The following is a 27,998-nucleotide window of genomic DNA, read 5'->3' as shown; positions in this document are numbered from 1 at the left end:
ATGACAGACAACACACTCAGAAGTGGTTTGAATCTGCTGCAATTTTACTTCTGCGAATCAGTAGTTTATATACAGAAAGAAAACTATCAAGTCATACAAGGAACAACAAGAGCTTGGCAATAATTCAAGTACATCATCTTTTAAAAAACAGCAAGCACACAATTATTAATCGATGCTAGACATATCATTACACCCACAAGAACTTTATGACCCAAAGAGCAGTCTGTGTTTTTTAAACTTAGTACAGTCCCTAAACTTGTGTAGACTTTTTGAGGTTGCAGCTGTGTCCTTTATCTTATCTTAGTAGTTTTCTAGTTTATTGTTCACTTCTGCTTTTCTGGTTCTCATGACCCACTTAGCCAATTTGGATGCTGCAGACCCTCTCTAAGTCTTTCTTTAGTTCACCACCACATATCTCTTTTAATATAAAACCTTTTTACATGCTGGAATATGGACTCTTGTACTTTTTCACCTGTAAGGGGAAGGGGTTCTGCTGTAGTCCTTAAGTTTGCCATGCTGAACTTCCTCAACAAAGGGGCCCACCATCTGCTTCCTATGAGATAACGTTTTCTACCATAACTCACTTTAGTTGGGATTCCTAAAGGATTCCTAGTGGGTGACTGTTCATTCCCTAGAAGTGCCTAAACTATTATACTTTCTTTATCTAGTGGCTTGGGGTCTTTAAAAAAAATAGCCCATTCTGCTATGTTTAATTAAGATCCATGTCCAGCTTCCCCTCTCCTCCATAGTTCACAACCTAAGCATTCATTTATTTTGGCTGTGCTTCATAGATTAATTAGAACATTATCAGAAAAGCAGTCATACAGAACCTATAGCCCAGGGAGCTCATGATCCGTGAAGCACATCTTCTTCGAGAGGGAAGCATAATGCAGGCACTCTGCCAGGGACCTCCAGGGAGCTTAGTCCCATGGAACACATATATCCCATCTGCTATTATTGACATAATTGTTCATGTCACATGGACAACACTGGAGTTGGTGTGGCAGTTTTTCAAGACAGAGTTTCTCTGTGTAGCTTTGCACCTTCCCTGGATCTTGCTCTGTAGACCAGGCTGGCCTCAAACTCACAAAGATCTGCCTGGCTGTAACTAGAGTTTTCCTGCCTGGCCCACAGTCAGGACAAATCTCTCTCACCTGCCAGTCCCACAGCCACTCAGACCTAACCAAGTAAACACAGAGACTTATATTGGTTACAAACTGTATGGCCATGGCAGGCTTCTTGCTAACTTTTCTTACAGCTTTAATTAATCCATTTCCATTAATCTATACCTTGCCACATGGCTTGTGGCTTACTGGCATCTTCACATGCTGTTTCTCATCGTGGCAGCTGGCAGTGTCTCTCTGACTCAGCCTTCCACTTCCCAGCTTTATTCTCCTCCTTGTCCCGCCAATACTTCCTGCCTAGCCAATGGCCAATCAGTGTTTTATTTATTGACTAATCAGCAACACATTTGCCATACAGAACATCCCACAGCACCTGGCTCTGCCTCCCAAGTGCTGGGATTAAAGGCGTGCACCTCACCACCTAGCTTTACAGTCTCTTTTTAAATGACCTCATTTAATGCAATTGAAACACCTGACATCTTGATTTTTCTTCAAACCTCTAAAAATAATCTCTCCTATTCAAACATCTTCATGGTTATGAGATTTAATATTGACTGTATCTTGGATCAATTCTGCTAAGGGTGATGATTTTGCCTTTAATAGCCTAATTACCCTTTTGCATTGTGCATTAGCATTTTCAAAAGCCAGAAATTCAATTATTATTTGTCTAGCTTCTGAATTTCTTGCTGAAGTCAATCTTTGTAAGAAATCAGTAAAGGTTTCTTTTGGGTCCTGCATAACTTTAGTAAGTGATTCTGTTATCTTTCCTACTTCTTCAATTCTGTCCCAAGCATTCAAGGCCACTGTGTGCCATAAAGCCAGAGTGTGGTCATCATATAGGGATTGACTTTGTACATTAGCATAACCTCCCTCTCCAAGAAGTTGTTCATGGGAGATTTCCATACCTCTAGACCTACTTCATTGTTCAATGGTCTTAGTCTCATCTTTCCATCAGGTCCTCCACTGTAATTGAGTATCAGGCTCCAAGGCTGCTGTAACCAAGTCTCTCCAGTCTTGAGGGATAGTTCTATTACAAGATGGCCAGGAGTTTAACACCTGCTTCACAAAGGGTGAATGCATGCCATATGAGACTATCATTTCTTTGAATCTCCTCATGATAGACCCCAGACCCAGGGTACTACCTTCTCGAGTGGGCGCCCCAAGAACCCAGACTCTGGTCCAATTGATGCAAACAGCAAGAGGTTTATTGAAGCAGCTGTACAGTCGGACTACTCCTGTCCTGAGAGCAAGAGTCGCATCCTACTGCAGCCACATAGGTACTTTTAAAGGAAAAACCCACAAAAGCCACAAGATTACAATTCCCATACAATTTCGTTTCAATTGATTTATGTCTAGAGGCTAATTTCACAAGATCATGGCCTGATCACAGGGTAGGTACAGTCACGTCTACATGCACATTCTTCCCGAGACCTCAAGGGGGGTATCAGGGTGGGAGTGAGAGTTACACAAAGGTTACAGTGGTCTTTCCTGGAACACTTGCAATTATCCCAGTCACAGTTGAGCGCATCTCTTAATAGAAATCTCTTTACATTGTTACATTGTGGCAGGGGTGGTTGGGTAATGGCTGAGTCAGTTTGCCCTTTTAGTTCCTCATTTTCCTGGGGCTTGGGGGGGGGAGGGTGTGAACCTGAAGGGTTAGGGTCTTTCACTCAAATCTAACATTTCCACAGGAGTCCATTCAGCTCTTACACAGCCTTGGAGATATCTATAATTTGGCAGTTCCTGTGAGGTTACTGGATAAACTAAAGTTGGTTGTTTGAAAACCTTAGGCTGTTCCTCTCTAACCTTATAATCCAATGCTGAGATTGGTTCTCCTTTAAATTTGTCTGTCTGGATCTGAATATCTCTATGATCTGCTTTAATAAGTTTTTCTAAAACTTTTATCTTAGCATTCATATTAACCAACTTTTTAGTGATAAAACAAAAATGATAAAGCCAGTAATGTTTATAATAGACATTACATAAATCCCATCTAAATTAATCATCATCTTATTTAATTGTTCCATTTCAAACTCTCCAGTATATTGTACCGAGACCTAACTCCCTCCATTGTAATAGTTTTTCCCATTTTTTAATGTGGGAAAAACTCTCTTTTAACTAATTCCCCCCTTTAAGAATTCCCAATTGTTTTTACCAAATCTGGAGACAATGATGGTGAAGATGTGAGGCTGACTGCTTCTTCGTAGAACATTAGAAGCCTGAGCAGGATTTCAAGGCAGCTACCTAGTTTGGCAGCAGCTTGAGGAGGGGGTCCAGAGAAAGCCTCCAACCCACTGGCAGAGGGAACACACCATCTGAAAAATGCACACAATGGATCATCTTCAGGAAGAACAGTGAGGAGGAAGGTGCCTAAAAGCATAGATAGCTGGTTATGAGGGGCTAACTCCAACAGTGTTTGGAGCCCAAATACCTGTGGAGTTTGCTGTCGAGAGGCTGCAACAGAAAATCCCCAAACTTACTCAGGGAGCTTTTGGAAAGAAAGGAAAAGCTAGCAGGGAGGTAGTGACTGGTTGAGTGCAGCTCCGACTTGTACCAGTGGCTGCAAGCCACGGGCAAGCGGCTTTTCCATGAATTCGTGCCCCAAAAGCTGGACGCAGATATAGCATGAGTTCTAATTGTTCTTAATAATAAAAACCTGGAGTCAGATATATGGGTAAATGCTGAACAATCAGAGAAGTAATGGAGCTAGCCAAAGTCACCTCTTAACTCCACGACTTCTCCGACTGAAAACGGGGCTGAGCTCCTGTCTCCACCTGCCTTATATTCCTCTCTCAGACCAGCCATATCACTTCTTGTCTCCTGTCTGCACAGACCTCCATACGTCTATGGTTAGCTAATGGCTAGCTCCACCCTCTGATCTTCAGGCAAGCTTTCTTTGTTAGAGCACAAGCAAAATATCGCCACAGCTGACCGTGATGGAACACATAGGAAAAGCCACTAAATTCTACATCCTGATGGGTGTAAATTTAATTATAATTTGGCACAGATGCTGTGGTTTTGTGATTAAATACTTGATGAATGAACGTTCAGGGACACAGTCAGCTCCAGGGTCTGTACTGTTGTCCCTGACCAGTCAGTTTTTGCTGCTCAGTTCAAAACTTGCTTTATGTGGACTCTTGTACCTGCTTATGTAGTTTCAGACTCTCAGAACCAACAACAATATGTGTTCTATTATATTCTAAAATTATTTTAGTTCCTACATCGTAACTGTAATTTTGCTACTATTATGAATCACAACATAATATCTACTATCTAATATGCCAGATGTCTGATATGAGACCCCAAAGGGGTCCTGATACAAGAGCTGATTGTCACTCTTGTGAAATATTTCATCCTGCAGAGAAGCTCCCAAAGCTCAGAAATACACAACTTAATAGCTTCGGGAAGTCACAGAAACTGGCAAGATTGGCTAGTACCCTCCTCCCTCAAGCATACATAATCAGTAAGGGCTGCTGACACTGTCAGCCAGCTGAGCTGCACAAAAGCAGCTCAGACCAGCCGTGGAGCAGACACAGCCAAGCTGACTGGGACAGACAAGATAGACAAGCTACCTAGAGGAGGTAGTGGGTGATTTAAAAGACACTTCCAGTCACTCTTGAGCTGCCTGCAAGCTGTGCAGGGATTCCTAGGTTTTCAGCTTCATTAGCCATCACCCTCACAGGATGATGCAGCTGTCATTGAGTCCTTTGTGCTACTATAAGTAACACCTCACCCATACTCTTGTAACTCAGCCCAATAAAACTCACTAGTCGATTTGACTTTAGAGATGACTCAGTGGTTGAGAGCACTGTGTGCTCTTTCAGAAGACTCACTTTGAATTACCAGCACCCTCACACGGGCACTCAATCTATAACCTCAACTCCAGGGCATCCAATGCTCTCCTCTGGCCACATTGAGCACCAGGGAAACACAAGGAACACAGACATACATGGAGACAAAACAACTCTAATTAAGAAAACAAACAGAAACCTCATTAGTTCACCAACTTAGACTTTGTTGGTTCCCCGCTTTGGTTTGTCACTGGTCCCTCAACTGTGATAAGTAGATGTTGTCATTGATTCCATAGGAATAGTGTTACACATCAGTGCTTTGTGTCACACTGTAGTTTTCTTTCTTTCACTTATTCATTATTGGGGGCATATCTAGACTGATTTCAAAAGTTGATTTCTAGTTCTCCTGACAACAACAGTGTGTGACCTCCTTTCCCCACATGTATGCTAACATCAGTTATCATTTCTATTCCTGATGATTGACATTGTATCGAGGGCATTATGGAAGTTTAAGGGAGTCCTAGTCTGCATTTCCCTGATAGGTATATAACATTTTTTTATTACTCTTGGTTTTAGTTGGGGTTTGTGGTTGTGTTCATTTCCTTTCTTTTTGTTTTTCTTTTTTTTACATTTTTAATTGGAATTGTTATATTATTAGAACATTTCTCCATTCACTTTCCTCCAGACAGATCCCCCCATATACCCTTGCTGCTAACTTTCAAATTCATGACATCTTTTTCATTAAATGTTATTGCATACATATATGTCTATGTGCATACATACATATTTGTAAATAAACAACTCAACACATATATTACTTGCATGCATGTTTTCAAGGCTGACTATTTGGTACTGAATAACCAGTTGGTGTGCTCTTCCCTGGGGGAGACTAGTTCTCCTGCTCCCACCATCCCCCAGTTGTCTGTAGTTCTCTGTGTGGGCTTGAGGCCGTGTGGGCTTTTCCCCATCCACTTTGTCATGCCCATTGTTCTTGTCTTTGTCCAGCTCACATTTGGGATGCCTTGTTGGTGAGATTTTTATAGACAAAGTTACTAGGTGTGATGGCTATTCTTGGTTGTCAACTTGACTACATCTGGAATGAACTACAATGCAGAAATGAAGGTCATACCTGTGAAATTATTTTTGCTTGTTTTGAAGGGACTGAATCCACTTCTAGTCTGGAACTTGGACATAGGAAGACAAGTGCCATTAATCCACATCTTGAGGCCGAAGGACACACACACCTTTGATCAGGATAGAGAGGCTGGGCCACACCTTCTGCAGGAAGACTATATAAGGACATAGAAATAGGAAACATTTTGCTCATTGCCTGTTTTTTTGGCTCATTTTCTTGCTAACACATCCATTCCTTCACCAGCATTGGAGTCTACTTCTTTGGGATTCTAACATATACTGAAAACCAGCCAAGACATCCAGCATTGTGGATTAAGCAACTACAGGATTTTTAGACTTTCTGTTACAACCAGTCATTGTTGGATTAACTGGAAAGCAGCCTGTAAGTCATTCCAATAAATCCCCATTATATATATATATATATATATATATAAATATATATATATATATATATATTTATATATATATATATTCATTCCATAAGTTCTGTTACAGTAGAGAACCCTGACTAATACACTAGGAGACACACCTCACAGCCAACTCCTCGGTCCTTTGCCTCTTTTAATCTTTATATCCCCACTTCAAAAATGATGCTTGAACCTTAGTTACAGGAGTGTTTTACAGAGGTACCCTGTGGGCCTGGGTTCCACAACTCTGCATTTTCATTATTTCTGGATTTTTTCTGTGGTCTCTGTTGAAAAGAGATATTGCCTTGATGAGGAATGAAAACTAAGCTTACCTGTGGGTATAAGGACAGATTGTGGTGCTTTAGTAAAGTGGTGGTTGTTTCTTATCCTCCAAGATCCAAGTCTTCACCAGCACCTGTAAGTAGCTAGATTTCCAGTACCACTCATGATTTCTCCTTTGTTAAGAGGATCTTAAGTCTAATGAAACAAATGTTGGTTAACACCAAGGTATGCTTGCCACTACTGCATTCTTAGGGTACTGTTTCAAGATGACAGTTGATGTGGTTCATAGGCATCATAGCTGGCTGGGACTGTTGGTTGGCTCCCACCTTTGGAAGCTTGCATGGTACTTCTGGTATCATGAAAGCAATTCCTCAGGGAGCAATTTAATTTATTTTGAGACAAGGTCTCTGTATTTCCAGCTGTCTGAGACTCACTATGTAGAGTTCCCCTTGCCCATGCCTCTTGAATGCTGGGTTAAAAGGCTTGCCTGACATTGGCCAACTATACATAATAACTTTTCATTATCAGTCTTTTTGTTTGTTTGTTTGTTTGTTCTTTGGAGACAGGATTTTGCTGTGTAGCCTTTGCTGACCTGGATCTCACTCTGTAGACCAGGCTGGCCTTGAACTCACAGAGATCTGCTTGCCTCTACCTACTGAGTGCTGGGATTAAAGGTGTGTGCTGCTACCACCTGGCCTGTTATCGTGTCTTGACAATTAATTACCCAAGGTAACTGCACAGCCTACATGGTAGAAATGAGTGATCAAGTGGATCTCTTGTTAACTGACATTAAAGACATCAGTTATACTAAATTAGAATGCTAATTGAAATAGATGAATATAACATACCAGGTGAATATAACATACCAAATTTAAACAACATGAAATAAATAAGGTAAACAGAGCTATAAGTAGCAATAAAACTAAAGCAGGTGTAAAATGCCATCCTTAAAACAACCCCATGACCAGAATGACAGGATTCTGTCAGAACTCCAGAAAAAAGACTAACAGCAAAGCTGATACTTAAAATACTTCTTGACACAAAAAAAGGAAGACTTCCTGACTCTTAGTATTACCTGAGGTTACATCAGACAATGAGCTGAGCATGGTAGCACACACCACGTTCTAGAGGAAGAGGTAGGTGGATCTCAGTGAGTTTGAGGCCAGCCTGGTCTTCAAAGTGAGTTCCAGACAAGCCAGGGCTGTTACACAGAGAAACCCTGTCTTGGGGGAATAAAAGCTAGGGAAATATATATATATATATATATATATATATATATATATATATATATATATATATATATATATATATATATATAACCATCAGATAATAATACAACCAAAAAAGAAACTACAGATTGATGCATTCAAAAATTTTTTGAGCTCGGAAGGATGGCAAATGCCTTTAATTCCACCACTCCTGAGGAAGAGGCTGGCTGATCCCTGGAACTTCAAGACCAGCCTGGTTTACTCTTTAAAAAAGCTGGGTCCAAGACTGACTCAGTTACACAGAAAAACTCTATTGCAAAAAAACAAAACAAAACAAAACAAAACTCTATTATTAGCTGTTTCACACTCACACAGATACAGAGAGAGAGAGAGAGAGAGAGAGAGAGAGAGAGAGAGAGAGAGAGAGAGAGAGAGAGAGAGAGAGAGAGAGAGAGAGAGAGAGTCCGTGTGTGTTTGTGCATGCAGCTCAAATACTGCCCACTCTCTCTCCTACCTCTCTACTATCGTGGTCCACAATTCCAACAAATTTCTCTATTATGTTCTTCTCTGTTCGTTTTGCTTGGAAACCACTGAGACTGACCAGAGCCATCTGTGAGACTGTGGGTTTGGAGCTATGTGTTGGAGCCTGGTGGGCTCAGCAGAGGACTGCAGCTAAAGGCAGTGATTCTTCTACAATGCAACATTACCAACATGTGAGAGGTAAAGGGTGGGTCCTGTGAGCCTTTTCCTTTCCTAGACTGATTGTGGTCTAGTGTGAGGTCCATGCAGGTCAGTACAGTTGCTGTTGGTTACTGATTACCACAGCTGTGTGGAGTCTAGAGAACGGCATGTCTTAGCCCTTCCTCCTCTTTCCCTTCTTACTCCCTCTCCTCCTCCTCTTCCTCAGTGTTCCCAGACACATAGATGGGAGGTAACTGAGCTTTTTCGACCTGAGACCACATACCTCCCTTATTTTCTGCATCTGGGACAGCAAGAGTCTCTGCATTCACCATCGCATTAAAAAAAAAATTCTATATTTTATCTAAAAACCACCTTTAGCGTGAGTCACAGAGGACTAACTCGTTTCTGAGTTAGTAAAATGACGAGACCACCATCTAGTGGCGAAAGAAGTGCAGCGCAAAACGAACTCTGCCCTGGGCTGTTAGTAATAGAGTGCCCACTGACTTCTGGAGAATCCTTTGTCTTTTCAAAACCCAAGTTCCTGAAATGTCCCTCCCCAAGTCACAACTGCAGTATTTGGTTTTGACTTGTCATGTTTGTGTCAGCGATAGGACGCTGGCATCTGAATTTACCCTGTTATCCTTTGGTCTAAGTATGTAGACCAGGAGGCTGGTAGTCAAGTTGAGATTTGGCTGCCTGTCTTTTATCCGAAGGGTTCAGACTCACTGTGGGGCTCACATACCAGGGTGCAGCGTCCTCCTAGATCCAGTTCTGGTCTAGGCTGGCAGCGAGCATGTGGGGAGGCTGTGCAGAGCGGGTCCAGGGCAGCCTGACAGCTGGAGCTGTGTGGAAGGCAGCCTGAGACCGAGTGGGAGGGAAGGTTCAGTGGGACGGGGATATTCACCCGGAAAGAGCAATTGGGAGGGTGTTGGATCTTAGGTGGGTGGAAGTGGGAGGATTTAGAGGAGTGACGAAAACGGAAGCTGTGAAACCTAGTGAGAGAGGACTAGGAAGTGGGCAGAAGAGCCAAAGCCAGAAGTGGCAATTGCCGTCTCCCTGTCGTTGCACCAGATCCTGCACGGTGGGGAACCGCGTGGTGCAGACCTGGGTGCGGAGGACCCGGCGGGGTGTCGCGGGGACCTAAAACTCCCCGGAGCCGCAGTCGCCGCGCGGGGCGGCCTGGGAAAGTCACCAGTCAGCAGCGCAGTGGCGGGAACCGCAGCCCGGCGGCCCTGGAACCTCCCAGGTCAGAGGAGCTGCGGGGCTGGGACACGGGAGGGGAGGGACCGGGGTGCGAGCAGTTTCTCTGCTGTTCATAAGGCTCCGAAATTCTGCTGTGGGTGTTTCCCTTGGCGATAAATTTCAGATAATGTTAACTGGAACAATCCTGATGGTTTTTTCATTGATCTTCTGATTGCCAAAATATTCTAAGAAAAACAACCCACTAGAATATCTGAATTTATGTGTTGATATTTGTAAACACGGTTCTCTTTTTGCATGGTGGAAAAGACAATTTTGCGTTCATCCACGCCAGCTATCGTGTTAAACCACTTCGCTGTTCAGGAGAATGGCACACAGAACTAGGGACTTGGCACTCTCAGAGAGCTTTTAGATATTTGTCATGAAATGAACGCCTGCAAATTAAATTGCATTCAAAATTATATTTTTGCGAGTTCCATAGATATGGTTGTAAACATTAACATTTAAAAGTAAACTTTTTGTCTGCCATGAAATTTTCATCTGACACGTATACACTTTGTGATGTCAACAGAGCATTTTGAAAAGTGTCTTTGACAGGCTTGGTGGCGCACACCTTTAATCCCACCACTGGGGAGGCAGAGGCAGGTGGACCTCAGTGTGTTAGAGGCCAGCCTGGTCTACCTAACAAGTTCCAGGAGAGCCAGAGCTTCATGGTGAGACCCTGTCTCAAAAAAAGAAAGAAAAGGAAACAGCAATGTGTATGTATTTTTGTGCTGAGTTGTTAATGTGCAACTTAGAGCCTGGAAAAGCACAGTATACTTTCTTGCCGTATTAGGTCACAGTATTTTCACAGTTAGAAAAGTCGTTATAAGCCACATGGTGGTGGTGGCACACTCCTTTAATCCCAGCATTTGGGAGGCAGAGGCAGGTGGATCTGGGAGTTCCTTGGCAGCCTGGCCTACAGAGCGAGTTTAAGGAGAGCTGGATCTACGCAGTGAAACTCTGTCTCAGGAAGAAAAAAAAGTAAAAAGAAATGGAAAGGTATTATAGTATAGGATAATGTTAGAAAGCAACTTTTGAATAATTACAATAACTTATCTACATCAGAAAAAATGTCTAGAGGAATCTTTTCTCTTCTTGGTTAAAGAAAAGCACTCTGTCCATGGACACATGACCAAACTGTTATTTTTTGGTTCTTGTGTTTGCTATGTTTGAGTCCTGAATTCATTGTGTTGCTCTCTCTGGATCAAAACTCACTTTGTAGTCCAGGCTGGACTCGAACTTACCCGGTTCCACCCACATCTGTCTCCCCAGTGTTCAAACTGCCATGTTTCATTTTGTGGTCTGTGGACAGCCAGTGGTGTGACTGTGGACTTCTTCCAGGAGGAGGGGCAATGCCCGGACCCTGCTCAGAGGGCTTTGTACAGAGACTGGATGTTGCAGAATTGCAGCAGTCTGGTTTCTGTGGGTGAGAACAGTTTGCCTGCACTCTCCCTTGCTCCTCTTCAGGGTTTCTTGGCAGATTACTCTGCAAGTGTCTGTCCGTTTGAGAGGTGTAAGGCTTCTATCATATTGGGTCTGTTATAAATTCAGAGTGTCAGTAGTGTATGATATTCTCATCCCAATCATTCAGTTCCATTTCTGTCCCTGAGATTTGACTGAGCTGTGATTGGAAGTGGCATTCAAGTTACACTACTAACTGAAAATGCTTTCTAAATATTTTCAGTATTCTGACCCTGCATGACAATTGAGGAATTACTTGCATAATCCTGTATTTTTTTTCTTCTCTTTACTGAGCACAATACTGTGTAAGAAATCCAGGTGCTTCCTGAACAATCTCTTTCCCATGTGCAGGGCTCATTGATCACCCAGACTTGCTCACCTGTGGAACAGAACAAAGTGGCCTGGAAGGAGAGAGGAGACAGTAGCTAAGGGTCCAGGTATGGTGGAGACATTGGTGAAGGCGTGGAAAGGGGATCAAGTGAATGTGGAAGTGGGACATGAAATCAGTTTTGCCACATTCTGTTTCACTAAAAATAATTCTGGAGACTTCCACTGAGAAAGATATCTTGCTGTAGGTATGAAAACAGGTTCTACAGAAGCATTGATACTAGAGGGCAAGTAAAATTGTATTTGAGTATGTTTGTGAGTGATGCTGTCCTTATTCACATCACTGACCACGTCTTCATAACAATATTCATTGATTTTAATTTTTATGATTTTAGTGTATTATAAAATAATCAAAATTAATATCTTTAGGTTTATTTATTGTTTTCATAATCTTGTAGCTTTTGAAATTCTAGCACATTCTGTACCTTTTACTGTTAATGTCTCCATTTCTGAAAATAATGCCAATATAGTTTTATAAAAAGTCAGGAACTATATTTACAGACTGTTAAACTCCTTCCTTGATGTCTTCCCATGGATATCTCCTGTTGTCTATGGTCATGACAATTCCAAGCGGTTTCCACTGCTGTAATTGTAACACACTGTGAGATCACCTCTAGGTTTGATCCTCTTCGTATTTTCCATCTCTTTGCTGTTCCTTGGTACTTTCAGGATTACTTTCTGTAAAACATGCAAATAGGATTGTGGTAAGAATTGCTTGGAGTCTTAGAGAAGACCATCTTCCTTCGAGGTTGTCTTCTTGTGTTTGATAAGAACATGAAGCAATGTGCCACTTTTCACCTGTTTTGTATATTCTTCTGTTTTCTGTCCACTATGGATGTCTGTGTTCTGAGTTTTGTGACATGCACCCATGTTGATCAAGGAGTTTTCTTAATAGACCATTTTATCCTTTGTTATTACTCTTTATTTTGTACTTTGATATTTTTGTTTTGATTTTTCTGTCACTATTCTAATTATGATCATCAATCTCTTTACTGCACTCCATAGTCACAGCATTTAAAAAAATTCCTTCTTTCTCAGTATTTTGTATTTTTAGATGTGCAGTAATTTTTTTCATAGAAACATATTTTAATATCAGCTGTCAGTTTTCTTGAATTCTATGGTTTGTTTATATCTTTTACTTGTGTAATACTGTCTATTTACATTTCAAGAAATTACTGGAAAAAATGCATTAGTTATTGTTTAGGGACTTGAGTGTGAACACTGACTAGGCAGAGTTAGAATCTCTGTATATTAAATTGATATTATCTTATGATCTACACTGTAGAGAATAGCAAGAATCCTAATTGGTCCTAATAAAAACAGAGTCAGATATCAGGGTGAAAGCTGAAAGATCAGAGAAGCAGAACAGCCAGCCACTAGAAAGACTTCTTCCCTCTGCTCAATCCTGAGCCTGAAAGGGAGTAGGAGCTTCTTTCTCCTCCCGCCTTATATTCCTTTTCTCTGCCCAGCCATACAGCTTCCTGTCTCAACCTCGCTAGTGCTGGGATTAAAGGCTTGTGTGCCTCCCAAGTACTGGGAGCAAAGGCATGAGATCCCAAGTGCTGGGATTAAAGGTGTGTGCCACCACTGCCTGGCCTCTATGGCTAACTAGTGGCTTAACTCTGCACTCTGATCTTCAGGCAAGCTTTATTTGTTAGATCACAAATAAAATATCACCACAGTAGAGCTTTTAAATATGTACATATTGGCCCTTAAAACTGCTGTTGCACACAGTCTGTTCGATCCATTTGCTTATTTATCGATTATATTATCATTTGCTTCCTTTGTATTTTTGATAGGTTCTGTATTATCCATTGTAGTATAAATAGATAGCTATATAGACTGTCTCTTCATACTTTTAATTATTACCATTTACCTGGATGTTTCTTATTTTACCCAGTACTATTTGCCTGGTTCTGCTCTTGTTTCAAGTGTTTCCCTTTATATTACTCTGCAGGATTCACTATTTCAGATCATATATGAAGGTTGATGATTCATTATATGGTAGGAGAGATTTGAACCCAGGTTCATGTTTTTATATTGGTATACTTTTCCCAGTGCCACCATTTGAAGAGGGTATCTAGTCTGCAACACATGTTTGTGGTATTTTGGTGACGTTCACCTGGATATTGCTATTGGGCATGTTCTGGATCTGTTGCTGTATTTCGTTGCTCTGATCTGGAATCATACTGGGATAGCTTGAGCATTGTAACATTTTCCTGGGGCTGCTCTGTACCCAGGGAATTTATGTCACTATAAATTCTAGGTTTCTCTGTACTATTTCTGTGAAGGTTATTGTGGGATGTTTAAATGTCATGAGGTTTGAACTGATGATATACACCATCTACCTCTAGGAGGCAACCATGGATAACAGCAATAGCCTAAAATGCTTTGAGAGTCTCTTGGACAGCTGTGACCAACAACTTCAAAACAGGCTTCTTACACTGGTGTTGGTCATTTTGTTAGAAAATCCGTGGCTCTTGTGGGGAGCATTATCAGGCCAGATGGGAAATTTTCAATTATACTCTAAATATATATGCATAGTCAGACTTATATGTATTGTAGGCATTTTTCCTAGATGGATAATATTTAAGGAATAGTTGGATTCCTGATGACTGCTTAGAAATCCTTACCCTCCTTCTTCTGTGTTTATATCTGTCCCTTCTCCATAATTAAATCCCTCCCTGTATTTCCATTTCTCCCTTCAGATCTCTTGTTCTGTATTACTCCTGTCTCTATTACTCACCCACACTCCACAATACTCTCTTCTTGCTTTTCTGGTTACTGCAGTTACTCCAGGTTGTGGACTCACATCTGAACATTTGGAGATAGGAACTTCCTATGAGAGAGATCATGAATGCATTGTCTGTCTTTCTGGGTCTGGGTTACCTCACTCATATGATCTTTTCGAGGTCCATCCATTTAGCTGCAAAACTCGTGATTTCAATGTTCTTTGCAGGTGAATAATATTGCATAGTGTATATGAACCCCTTTTTCATTATCCATCTGTCAGTTAGGGACATATAGGTCGTTTCCCTTTTGTAGCTATTGTGAGTAGAGCAGCAGTGAACATGGCTGAGCAAGTATCTGTGAAGCGGGATGTTGAATTCATTCAGCATGTGCCAAGGAGTGGAGCAGTGGGTCATGTGCTATATTAACTTGAGGATTTATTTATTTAGTTGAGGATTTTCTATATTGATTTTGAGAGTGGTTAGATATTTTCTGATGGAGTTCTTACTCCCTGTGTTTTTGCTTTTGATGTTACTGCTAGTTGGATTATTGGGAATATTCCTCTTCCTTCTCTGTGAGAATTATTGCTTTGCTGTCTTGCCTATGGATGATTACTTCCCAGTTTTCCTATATTTATCTATTCCTTACATGAAATTTATTATTTCCCATGTTCTCATGGATAATTCCTCTGATTTTCCTGTATTTGCCTTTGATATATTGTCTGCTGTCCTGCTTTGTTGAAATGAATTGTCTTGCTCCATAAATATCTTGAACTACACTTACGTCTTCATCAGTTCTAATATAGATGTAACAATATGGTTGATAGTGATTTTTTTTTCTCCAAGCTTCAAATGTTGTTCCATACTCTTCTGGCTTTGGGATCATTGACCAGACACCTGGTGTATTCTATTGCTTGGGTCTTTTCATATGGTTTGACATCATTCTGTAAGCTTTCAGTATTAACTTTTGCTTTTTCTTTTTGACCCTTTATATGAAAGAGCAGCAAGCCATCTATTCATTGTTCCTGAAAGAAAAACTCAAAGAAGAGAAACAGAAAGAAATGGCTGATTCTCCAGTAAGCATGTCCCAGGTCAGTGGTCATGTCCACTCTTTTTGTAGAAATGTTATATATTCAGACATTTATAGCCTTTAATTTTCTGCTTCTCATAATTTTTTTAATGTTATTATGAAAAGTGTTTAAACAACAAAAACAAAATCACACACTGAAATTAACCAGACCTAAAGACTATACAACTCAAGGTACTTTTTTAAAAATAATTAATTTAACTTTATGTGCATTGGTGTGAAGGTGTTATATCTCTTGAAACAGGAGTTACAGTTGTGAGTTGCCATGTGGGTGCTAGAAATTGAACCTGGGTCCTCTGGATGAGCAGCCAGTGCTCCTAACCTCTGAGCCATCTCTCCAGCCCTCTCAACAGTAAGAGTAGTCATTGGGAACAGAAGCTCTGGAGCCTCACATGGGATTTTATATTTATATTTTTGCTATTAAATATATTTTTATGAACTTATCTGCCACAAAAAAGAAAAAAACCTTTGACAGAATTAGAACTAGAAAAGCACTTAGCTTTTTTTTGTTTGTTTGTTTGGTTTTTGGTTTTTTGTTTTTTGTTTTTTCGAGACAGGGTTTCTCAGTGTAGCTTTGCGCCTTTCCTGGAACTCACTTTGGAGACCAGACTGGCCTCGAACTCACAGAGATCCGCCTGCCTCTGCCTCCCAAGTGCTGGGATTAAAGGCGTGCGCCACCACCGCCCGGCAGCACTTAGCTTTATATCCTTTTTTATAACTGGTGTCCATTACCTGACAGTATGAAATGCTCTTATACTCATTGTTATTGTTATAGCCAAAATTCTTTGCCTATAAAGCCAGTCATGATTTCTACCTTCCATATCTACTCCTTTCTCTTTATGGAATGGCACTGTACCTAGAGTTTAAACATGCCAACTGAGCCTGTTAGAATAGTCATGTAAGGCCCAAGTACACACAGGATTGATTTGTGTCAGTGTTTTAGCATGATCTACAGGTACAGCATTTAAAGCACATTTCGTCATCATGAATTTTCCTTCTGAGACATGTCTGCTGTGATCCTCTGTAACATAAACATTGCATCCATAACAGATAGATAACTGTGTCCAGACCGTAAATGTCTGTTGTTTTGTGTATATGCTTGTAAGACTATTGTGTCAGTCTGTTTTCACAGAGTTGAAAAATCCATTATACAATATGACTATATTAGAAATCTTTTTTTTTTTTTTTTAGTAATTATCTTCACTCATCTACATCTCTCCGGGAAAGCACTCTGTCCTGTACCACATAATCAAACTGTACTTTTTTGTTTTAGGGTCTGTTGACATTCAGGGATGTGACTGTGGACTTCCCCCAGGAGGAGTGGGAATGCCTGGACTCTGCTCAGAGGGCTTTGTACATTGACGTGATGTTGGAGAATTACAGCAACCTGGTCTCTGTGGGTAAGAACATTTTGCTTGTAGAATTCCTAACTAATCCTTTGTATGTACTGGCATTAAGATTGTAAACTCTCTGTTAAGCTGTCTTAGAAACAGCAGGAGACTCCGGAAAGTTTGTTAGTAGAAAAGAACTTTTTCATGGAATTTAATTTTTTATTAACACTTTCTATGTCAGAGGTATCATGCACCCCTCATTTTGGTTCCACAATGCACTCATAAACTTAGTATCCTATAATGTTTACACCCATATATTAGAGCTCCATGTCCACAGCTGTACTTGACATGGTTTTAATTGTGAAAAATACTCAAAATGTGCAAAATGAAAATTCTTCCTATATATGCTGAAGATTCGACAGGAAATAGCAGTTGGGAAATCATTCCTCTACTTTGGGTTCTCTTCATGTACTGAGCCCAGTACTGTGTTAGAAAGAAGACAGATCTTCTTTCTAAAAATTCTAGCTTGTGTCATGGGCTACCTCAGAGAACACATGGATTATTGTGTGCAAGGTTTGCCTGGTCATCTGTCCAGAGCAAATGAGATTGCCCTGGAATGTGGAGAGGAGAGAGTAGCCACAGCCAAGGTGGGCTCGTGAATAAGCAGGACAACAGTGACAGCTTCAAGTGAAAGAGAAAGCAAGAGCTGAGAATGTTCTTGTGATATTCGGTTCCACTTGAAAGGATTCTTGATCATTTAACTTAGGGTAGTGTCCTGGCCCCAGGAAGCATCCTGTCTGTTGTAACTGTTAGAACACGTTGTGTCTTATGCACCTGAATTATGATGACAATACTAGTACAAAATGCAAATTTATTTGACTATGCTGACATCAGATTGGAATAATTTTACAAATGTTAAGTCCAACATGAGTCCATGAAGTATGATTATTTTATAAACTGACTCACCCACATAACACAATACTTTCTTTTTACTTTTCTGGTTACTGCAGTTACTCCAGGTTGTGGACTCACATCTGAACATTTGGAGATAGGAACTTCCTATGAGAGAGATAATGAATGCATTGTCTGTCTTTCTGTGTCTGGGTTACCTCACTCATATGATCATTTCTAGGTCCATCCATTTAGCTGCAAAACTCATGATTTCTCACCCATGCCTTCCTTGTATATGTATCTTCATATTACATCCTTAATTTTTTCCCAGTGGAAAACACACAGACACCCTTCTGGGAAATAATCTCAGGAGTCCAGGTACAGAGTGGACTTGAGAATAACCCTATGAGGAAAGTTAAGAAACACAGCAGTGTGTGGATCTCAGACAGTGGAGGATAGAAATAAGCAATAGCTGCCCATGACAGCCCTGCCTCAAACAATCTAGAGCCTCTGGTGTCTGGCAGAATACTTGGTTTGCATCCATTACTTTCAAAGATCTAATGGGTTTTTCTGGAGAAAAATAAACCGTGATGTGTTTTTAAGTAAGACTTTAATCTTTAAAGGAATTAGGTCTTCTGTATAGTACTCCTCATTGCCTATCACTTAGCATGTACAAATATTGTGAACCTGGGATTGGATTAAACTCCTCTTCATCAATTTCTGAGAAGAAATATTTAAACATAGAGACATGTATTCTCAATATAATCAGTCAGTGAGCTCCATCCCAAAGCTAATTGCTAATTCTTCAATTTCCTGACCCATCTTGTGCCATTAGACATTTTCAATAAGGATGAGATATCTGTCATATCACAGACCCTTGAAGGCTGTCAGGCTGTTTTTGTGAGAATATATTGAAATACAGTGAAAGAAAAATATCTAGGTAGTTGCTGGTTGACTTAAGAGAGAACTTAGAGAGACATTCATTTATCCTAAGTTTTTATTGCAACAAGTCCTATTAATCTGAACTGTACCCATTTTCAGAGAACTATTGCAAATGTGATCCTGTCCATCAACATGTGAAGACTGAAAAGGAGTCTTGTCAGTGTAATGAACTTGGCAAAATGGTTCATCAGTCCTCCAAATGTGCACTTTATAGAACAAGTGAAACTACAGAAAACTCTAATAACTACACATGCAGTAATCACAGGGATGCCTGTTTTGACTCATCAAACCCAGACAGATATGAAAGCATGCACACTGGAGAAGAACCTTGCAAATCTAAAGACTGGGAGAAATCCTTATATTTCTGTTCCAACATTACTCAAGATCAGAGACTCTACACTGCAAAGAAAGAGCACAGGCAGGGAGAATATGATGACTATTTTGCCTCTGCATATAGTCTTTTGCAACAACCAATTTACATTGGAGAGAAACCATACCAGTGTGGTAAATGCAGGAAATGTTTCAGTACCACCTCACGCCTAATTGTACATCAGAGAATTCATACTGGAAAGAAACCCTACAAGTGCAGCCTCTGTGGCAAATCCTATAACCAGTGTGCAAATCTTAGAATACATCAAAGACTTCATACTGGGGAGAAACCTTACAAATGCAAAGATTGTGGAAAGTCATTTCGACAGTCCTCAGCTCTTAAAAGCCATCAGAAAATCCATACTGGAGAGAAGCCTTACAAATGTAAAGAATGTAACAAATCCTTTGCCCACCATTCCAGTTTCAGGACACATCAGAAAATCCATACTGCTGAGGAACATTGTAGTTGCCAAGAATGTGGCAAGGTCTTTCATCAGCTTTCACACTTTAGAAGACATTATAGACTCCATAGTGGAGAGAAACCTTACAAATGCAATGAGTGTGACAGATCCTTTACGCACTACTCATCACTTAGATGGCATCAGAAAACTCATTCTCTAGAAATTTTTTACAAATGCAAAGAATGTGGTAAGTCCTTCCTTGAATTATCACATCTTAAAAGGCATTACAGGATCCACACTGGTGAGAAACCTTACAAATGTGAGGTCTGTGACAAATCCTTTACTGTGAACTCAACTCTTAAAACACATCAAAAAATTCATACTGGGGAGAAACCTTACAAATGTGTGAAATGTGACAAATCTTTTACCAAGTGCTCACATCTTAGAAGACATCAGAGTGTTCATACTGGAGAGAGACCTTACAAATGTAAGGAATGTGATAAGTCTTTTCCTGAGTGCTCAACTCTTAGAGAACATCAGAAAATTCATACTGGAGAGAAACCTTATAAATGTGGAGTATGTGACAAATCCTTCATCCAGCAATCAAATCTTAGAACACATCATAGAGTTCATACTGGAGAGAGACCTTACATATGTAAGGAATGTGGCAAATCTTTAACTACGAGCTCAACACTTAGAGCACATCAGAAAATTCATACTGGAGAGAAACTTTACAAATGTAGGGAATGTGACAAATCCTTTACCCATAACTCACATCTGAGAAGACATCAGAGAATTCATACTGGAGAGAGACCTTACAGTTGTAAGGAATGTGACAAATCTTTTACTACATGCACATATCTTAGAGCACATCAGAAAATTCATACTGGAGAAAAACTCTACAAATGCAAAGACTGTGATATGTCCTTTCTCCGGATTTCTAGTCTTAAAATACATCAGAAAATTCATACTGGAGAGAAACCTTACAAATGCAAAGATTGTGACAAATCCTTTAATCAGGTTTCAAATCTTAGAAGACATCAGAAACTTCATACTGGAGAGAGACCTTACAAATGTCTGCAGTGTGACAAATCCTTTACCCACAAGTCAAATCTTAGAACACATCAGAGGGTTCACACTGGAGAGAGACCTTACAGTTGTAAGGAATGTGACAAATCTTTTACAAGGTGCTCCTATCTCAGAGCACATCAGAAAATTCATACTGGAGAGAAACTTCACAAATGCAAAGACTGTGACATGTCCTATATCCACCTTTCAAATCTTAGAAGACATCAGAGAGTTCACACTGGAGAGAAAAATAACATTGTAAATAATATGACATAGCATTTTTTTTTGGTATTCTCTGCTTATAAATCCCAACAGTATACATAATGGAAGCATAAAGAAACTTGTGAAAGCCCTTAATGAAGTTTTAAATCTCAGAAAATATCACAGAATTTATATTAAATAAAAATCTGCAATAGTAGCTATGTGAATTTTTTGGTAAATGTGTATGGGTGCTTTGTTTGCAGGTGTTTCTGTGTACTAAATGTATGCCTGTTCCGTGTGGGGGCCACAAGAGGGCATAAGAGTCTCTGAAGCTGGAATTCCAGACAGCTGTAAGCGCCTATGTGTGTGTTGTGAATTGAGCTCCAGTCCTCTGGAAGAGCAGTCCCATTTATCCAGCCACTGGGAAAGGTGTAATAAAATCATTTCTCTTAGCCAGGTGGTGGCTTTAATCCCAGCATTGGGGAGGCAGAGGCAGGTGGATACATGTGAGTTTGAGGCCATCCTAGTCTACATAGCTAGTTACAGGACAGCCAAGGCTACTACATAATGAAATCCCATCCTCAAAAACAAACAACCTGAAAACAGTTTATCAGGGCTGGAGAGATGGTTCAGCAGTTAAGAGCACTGACTGCTCTCCCAGAGGTCCTGAGTTCAATTCCAGCAACCACATGGTGGCTTACAACCATCTATAATGAGATCTGGTGCTCTCTTCTGACCTGCAGGGACACATGCAGGCAGAATATTGTATACATAATAAATAAATAAATCTTAAAAAAAAAATGCTGACCAAGGGACTGGAGAGATGGCTCAGTGGTTAAGAGCATTGGCTGCTCTTCCAGAGGTCCTGAGTTCAATTCCCAGCAACCACATGGTGGCTTACAACCATCTGTAATGAGATATGGCACCCTCTTCTGGCCTGCAGGCATACATGCAGACAGAACACTGTACATAATAAATAAATAAATCTTTAAAAAAAAAAAACAGTTTATCTTGTTCAGCATTCAAGAATTCATAATAATGCCAGGCTAGGTAGTGCATGCCTTTAATCCTAGCACTTAGTTAGTCTGGGGTCATCCTGGGCCACATAGTGAGTTCCAGGACTGCCAGGAGTGCATAGACCACGTCTTTAAATAAATAAACAAATAAATAAATAAAACAAATAAATAAGGACAAAATGTAGTAACATAAAACAATGTGACAAAGACCTCTGATTGTACTGTTCATCACAAAATGTGTGCTTCAGAGAAAGCATAGAAAGGTATACCATATATAATCTCCATGTCTTGCTGTTCGTTGGAAATCACATGAACCAAATGCATTGAAATTGACGAATCCTTGACCTAATGCTGAAATTACCAATATAAAGGCAAATTCAATATGAAACAAAACACAAGAAAATGCTCTAATAGAGTCTCATCTTTTGTTTTCTTTGAAAATCTAGAGTCAAACCTTAAAATATCAAGAAGGTGAGAAACGGTAAAGAGATAAACTGTACACATGACAACACAGGCATATCACAAAGAGAATCCACAAGGGCTTTGGGCTTGGTGGATCTCTGTGAGTTCAGCCTGGTCCACAGTGCAAATTCTAAGACAGCCAGAGCTATACAGAGAAACCCCATTTAGAAAAAACATCTTAAAAAAAAAAATCCCTGAGGACATGCAGAAATTCATTTTGAACTACTGAAGAAATATGTATATTTATTCCACACTGTTAAAAAAATTATATAGCTTCCGTTAACTGCTAGTAGACCCTCGAAGATAAAGGAGACTCATAGGACCCACGCTGAGCCATGAAGAAATGGTAATTGCCCCGATCTTACGCAGTCATCTGTTCTTAGTACTTTCTGAACAGTTATGAGTCTATCTACTTGAAGAGGAGTCTTCTTTCACCAAGGTTGAGAGTAGTACAAATTGATAATTATAAACATGAATATTTAGATGACTCTTGAACAACATGATCTTGAACAAAACATTAGTAAGTTCTACCATTGGACCTATACTTCCCAAGCCTTGGTTTGTGACCATAGCATGAATTCCTCTCGATGGAGCAGGACTCAAAACCTATCAAGAGAGAAGTTGGTTATGCCCATAAGCAGTCATGCCAGTATTGCACAAGTGCACAAATCTTGCCCAGTAGGTTGCTATTGTAAGATGTAGGATCCAGGGGTAAGTAAGACCATTGATATCATTTCTCTGCCAGCAGCCTATGAGAGGTGACCAGGAAGGAGAGTTCCCTGGTAAGTTCAAGATTGCTCTCTATCTTGCAACCAAAGTGTTTGGTGTCTTCAGCAACACCATGTACTTAGGGTGTCTAACCAAGAGCACTGGCAATGACCTATTTTGTTTGGGATGCATCTGGGACCTTCCTGACCAAGTAAGTCCTAGGTGGATAACCAGTTCCTTGTACAGAGAGTTCCATTTAATAGCCCTGTTGTCTGGGAGCAGCATTATTTACCCATGTGGAACACATCTGTTCAAAGTTTTAAAATTATGTTTACTATTAACCTGTAAGACAGTGGGATTTCATGAGGCTTCTTCATATATCTTTTTGGTTAACCCACCCATTCTTCCTCCTTTCTTCCTGCCCCATGCCCAGTTAAACATTTAGCACACATTAACATTTATAGCACATATGTTCTACCATCCTCTATTATTGTATTATTTACTTCGGTTGCAAAATGATAGGTTCCCATGTAGTTTTTTCATGGACATCTCACTTGAGTTGACCTTTCAGCAGCCCACACTCTTGCCACCACTCCACTAAATACTTGAACCATTCTGCCCCCATAATACCCACTTTCTAATCTCATATCGCCTATATTCTACTAGGCATCCTCTCTTCTTGCATCTCCCTACTAATGATGCATTTATAGCTTCCTGGATTCTACATGTAGTCTTACTAAAGTAAAACACACATGTGCACACGTGTGCACACGTGTGTGCGCGCCGCGCACAGCGCGCGCGCACACACACACACACACACACACACATATACATACACACAAAGTTTGAAGCTATGACCCACATTTGGAAGAGAACATGTCAGGTTTGACCTTTGGGGACTAAGTGGCAGCACTCATCATATTGTCTTGCTGCCTACATTTAAATTTAGATTTCACACTCTGATTTTTATTTACAGCTAAGTAATAGACACTTGTAGATGTCTATCACATTTTCATTTACCCATGATCAGTTGATGGACATCTGGGGTGATTGCATATCTAGATACTGTCAGTAAAGCAGCAATGAATATGATGGGCAAGTGCTCACTGGTAAGATGGCAGTCCTTAGAGTTCATGCTCAGGAGTGGTTACTGTGTATCAGTTTTTTCTGAGATTAAACCCCTCCATCTTGGAAAAAAAAAACTCCTTAAAACACTGGATATTAACAGAGAGGTAAAAGAATCGGATTCTCTATGGGAGGTGATACAATCAGTAAAACAGAGAATCTCCCAAAGCTTAGAAATAGACAAAAGATTGAAGTTGCACAAACTGGCAAGATTCACTAGGGAGGTCCTGCCTCAAGCACATATAATCAGTAAGGACTGCTGACACTGTCAAACAGCTGAGCTGCACAGAAGGTGCTCAGACCAGCCGTGGAGCAGACAGTCCAGCTGCCTGGACCAGACAAGACAAGCTGCCTGGAGGAGACAGTGAGTGGCTTGAAATACACACTTCCAACCTCCCTTGAGCTGCCTGCAAGCTGTGCAGTGATCCCCAGGTTTCCAGCTTCATTAGGCATCACCTGCACAGGGTGATGCAGCTGTCATTGAGTCCTTTGTGCTTCTATAAATAACCCATCACTTTTGTAAGTTACCCCAATAAAACTCACTGGTCAAGCCGGGCGGTGGTGGCGCACGCCTTTAATCCCAGCACTTGGGAGGCAGAGCCAGGCGGATCTCTGTGAGTTCAAGGCTAGCCTGGGCTACCAAGTGAGTTCCAGGAAAGGCGCAAAGCTACACAGAGAAACCCTGTCTCGAGAAGAAGAAAAAAAAAAAAAAAACTCACTGGTCAACTTGACTTTAGAGAAGACACTGTAAGACAAATTGCTAAGTGGTCTTATTAATTAAAAAAAACCAACTGGAGCCAGATATTGGGGTGAAAAGCCAAGAGATCAGAGGAATAGGGAAAGCCACAGCCAACCTCACCTCATCGACACTTCAGTCTCCAAAGAGACCTACTTCCTGTATACCCACGCCTATATGCCTTTCTGTTCTGCCATATCATTTCTTCTCTCTGCCCAGCTACATTACTTGCTCTTCCTGCCCAGCTCTGTCATTTCTTGTCTGTCTGTACAGACCTCCAGTTCTTTATGGTTAACTAGCGTTGAAATTTTAGGCATGTGCCACCACACCTGACTCTGTTCCTAGTGTGGCTTAGAACTTACAGAGATCCAGATAACTCTCTGTCTCCCAAATGCTAGGATTAAAGGTGTGGGCTACCACTGCCTGACCCTGTGTTTACTATAGTGGCTGACTTTTTCCTCTGATCCTCAGATAAGCTTTATTTGTTAAAAGCACAAATAAAATATCACAGAAAGAGCACTGTCTGCTCTTTCAGAAGACTCACTTTGAATTCCCAGCACTCTCACATGGGCACTCAATCTGTAACCTCAACTCCAGGGCATCCAGTGCCCTCTTCTGGGTTAGCTAGCCCTAGGAACACACACGGCACACTGGCATACATGCAGACAAAACACGCCTAAAAGAGAAAAAAAAACATAAACCTCATTGGTTCACCAAGTTAGACTTCGTTGGTTCCCAGCTTTGGTTTGTCATTGGTTCCTTATCTGCGATAAGTAGATGTTGTCATTGTTTCCACTGGAATAGTGTCACAATCAGTGCTTTGTGTCACAATATAGTTTTCTTTCTTTCATTTCTTCATTTATCAGTGGGGGACTTCTGGACTAATTTCAAATGTTCATTCCCTAATTCTCACTCCCACAGCAATGTATGACCTTTCCCCACATTTATGTCAACATTAGCTATCTACTCCTGATGACTGACATTTTATCTAGAGCATCATGCAATCTTAAAGGAGTCCTAGTCTTCGTATCCCTGATAGATATATAACATTTTTTGTTTCTTTTGGTTTTAGTTTAGGTTTGTTGTTGTTGTATGCTCATTTGTTTTCTTCGTTTTTCTTTTTTTCACATCTTTAACTTGAATTTGTTATATTATTAGGACATTTCTCCATTCACTTTCCTTCAGACAGATCCTCCCATATACCTTCCCTGCTAACTTTCAAATTCATGGCATCTTTTTTATTAAGTGTGATTGCATACATATATGTCTATGTGCATACATATATATTTGTAAATAACCTACTCAATACATATGTTACTTATGCATGTTTTCAAGCTGACTATTTGGTACTGAATAACCAGTTGGTGTGCTCTTCCCTGGGGGAGACTAGTTCTCCTGCTCCCACCATCCCCCAGTTGTCTGTAGTTCTCTGTGTGGGCTTGAGGCCATGTGGGCTTATCCCCATCCACTTGGGCATGCCCATTGTTCTTGTCTTTGTCCAGCTCACATTTGGGAGGTTGTGTTGGTGAGATTTTATAGACAAAGCTTCGAGCATTGCCAGGTGTGATGGTTATTCTTGGTTGCCAACTTGACTACATCTGGAATGAACTACAATGCAGAAATGGAGGGCACACCAGTGAGATTATTTTTGCTTGTTTTGAAGGGACTGAATCCACTTTTAGTCTGGAGCTTTGAGATAGGAAGACACATGCCATTAATTCACATCTTCAGGCTGAAGGACGCACACCTTTGATCAGGATAGAGACGCTGCAAGATAACACCTTTAATTTGGACCACACCTTCTGCCAGAAGCCTATGTAAGAACATGGAAATAGGAATCATTTTGCTCATTGCCTGTTTGTTGGCTCATTTTCTTGCTAACACATCCATTCCTTCACTGCGTTGCAGCCTACTTTTTTTGGGATTCCAGCATATACTGAAGACCAGCCAACATCTTCAGCTTTGTGGACTAACCGACTCCTGGATTTTTAGACTTTCTGTTACAGCCAGCCATTGTTGGATTAGCTGGACAGCAGCCTGTAAGTCATTCCAATAAATCTCGATTATATATATTCATTCCATAAGTTCTGTTACACTAGAAAACCCTGACTAATACACTAGGAGACACAATCTCACAACAAACTCCCTGGTCCTCTGCCTCTTTTAATCTTTATACCCACTCTTCAAAAATGATACTTGAGCGTTAGGTGCAGGAGGGTTTTACAGATGTATCCAGTGGGCCTGGTCTCCACAACTCTGCATTTTGATTAGTTGTGGATTTTTGTAGTGTTTGTTCTCTGTTGAAAAGAGAAGTTTCCTTGATGAGGGGTGAAGACTAACTTACCTGTGGGCGTAAGGGAAAATGTTCAGTTAGTTGCCTGGGATTGTGATGGTCTAGTAAAGTGGTGCTTGTTTCTTGTCCTCTAAAATTTTTGTCTTCACCAGCACCTGTAGGTAGCTAGATTTCTAGTACCACTCACAGTTTCTCTTTTGTTAAGAGGATCTTAAGTCCAAAGAAAGAGATGTTGGTTACCACCAAGGTATGCTTGCCACTACTGCATTCTTAGGGCTACTGTTCCAGGATGACAGTTGATGTGATGTGTAGACATCATAGCTGGCTAGGACTGTTTGTTGGCCCCCTTCTCTGGAAGCTTGCATGGTGCTTCTGGTACCATGAAAGCTGTTCCTCAGGGAGCAATTTACATTGTTTTAAGACAATGTCTCTGTGTATCTCCAGCTGTCAGAGACTCGCTGTGTAGAGCTTGCTGGCCTTGTACTCAGAGTTCCCCTTGCCCGTCCCTTCTGAGTGCTGGGTTAAAAGGCTTGCATGACCTTGCCCAACTATACATAACTTTTTGTTATTATATTTTTTTTGTTATTTCCTGTGTACCCTTTGCTGACCTGGCACTCACTCTGTAGGCCAGGCTGAGCTTAAACTCACAGAGATCTGCCTGCCTTTGCCTTCTGGGTGCTGGGATTAAAGGTGTGTGCCACTACCTTTATGTCTTGACAATTACCCAAGATAACTGTACTGCCTACATGATAGAAATGAGTGATCAACTGGATCTCTTGTTAACTGACATTAAAGACTTCTGTTACACTAAATTGGAAACTAAGTGAAATAGATGAATATAACATACCAAATTTAAAGCAACATAAAATAGATATGTTTACAGAACATCAGTAGCAATGTGACTAAAGCAGTTATAAAATGT

General features: G+C 40.6%; 1 protein-coding gene and 1 long non-coding RNA gene across 4 annotated transcripts; one reads left to right on the top strand and one right to left on the bottom strand.

Moving 5' to 3' along the window:
- Positions 1 to 23: 23 nt before the first annotated feature.
- On the bottom strand, positions 24 to 9,544 carry LOC128095692 (uncharacterized). Of its 2 annotated transcripts, none has more exons than XR_008213304.1 (4): positions 9,370 to 9,544; positions 6,789 to 6,933; positions 6,045 to 6,204; positions 24 to 3,439 (listed from the first exon to the last, which is right to left on the bottom strand). It is a non-coding gene; the product is annotated as an uncharacterized LOC128095692 (long non-coding RNA). The 2 variants fall into 2 exon arrangements; XR_008213305.1 differs by having other exon boundaries at positions 6,789 to 6,881; positions 9,370 to 9,542.
- A 215-nt stretch (positions 9,545 to 9,759) lies between these two features.
- LOC128095686 (zinc finger protein 54-like) lies at positions 9,760 to 20,963 on the top strand. Of its 2 annotated transcripts, none has more exons than XM_052714885.1 (5): positions 9,760 to 9,873; positions 11,682 to 11,767; positions 15,451 to 15,537; positions 16,807 to 16,933; positions 18,797 to 20,963. In XM_052714885.1, the coding sequence occupies exons 3-5, from the start codon at positions 15,508 to 15,510 to the stop codon at positions 20,809 to 20,811; spliced, it is 2,172 nt and encodes a 723-aa protein (XP_052570845.1). In that variant the 5' UTR covers positions 9,760 to 9,873; positions 11,682 to 11,767; positions 15,451 to 15,507; the 3' UTR covers positions 20,812 to 20,963. The 2 variants fall into 2 exon arrangements, with proteins under 2 accessions (XP_052570845.1, XP_052570844.1); XM_052714884.1 differs by having other exon boundaries at positions 15,446 to 15,537.
- Positions 20,964 to 27,998: the final 7,035 nt, after the last annotated feature.

The sequence above is a fragment of the Peromyscus californicus genome, unplaced genomic scaffold, assembly GCF_007827085.1.
Source record: "Peromyscus californicus insignis strain IS unplaced genomic scaffold, ASM782708v3 Scaffold_4__1_contigs__length_199733344, whole genome shotgun sequence".
Taxonomy (NCBI): Eukaryota; Metazoa; Chordata; class Mammalia; order Rodentia; family Cricetidae; genus Peromyscus; species Peromyscus californicus.
Note: the sequence above shows the minus strand (reverse complement) of the source record. Positions and strands in the feature narration are given on the sequence as shown.

Coding starts and splice junctions, on each gene's coding strand:
- LOC128095686 (XM_052714885.1), top strand. CDS start 15,508: ATGGCTGATTCTCCAGTAAGCATGTCCCAG. Junction 15,538..16,806: donor CTCCAGTAAGCATGTCCCAG/GTCAGTGGTCAT, acceptor TTTTTGTTTTAG/GGTCTGTTGACATTCAGGGA. Junction 16,934..18,796: donor CAGCAACCTGGTCTCTGTGG/GTAAGAACATTT, acceptor ACCCATTTTCAG/AGAACTATTGCAAATGTGAT.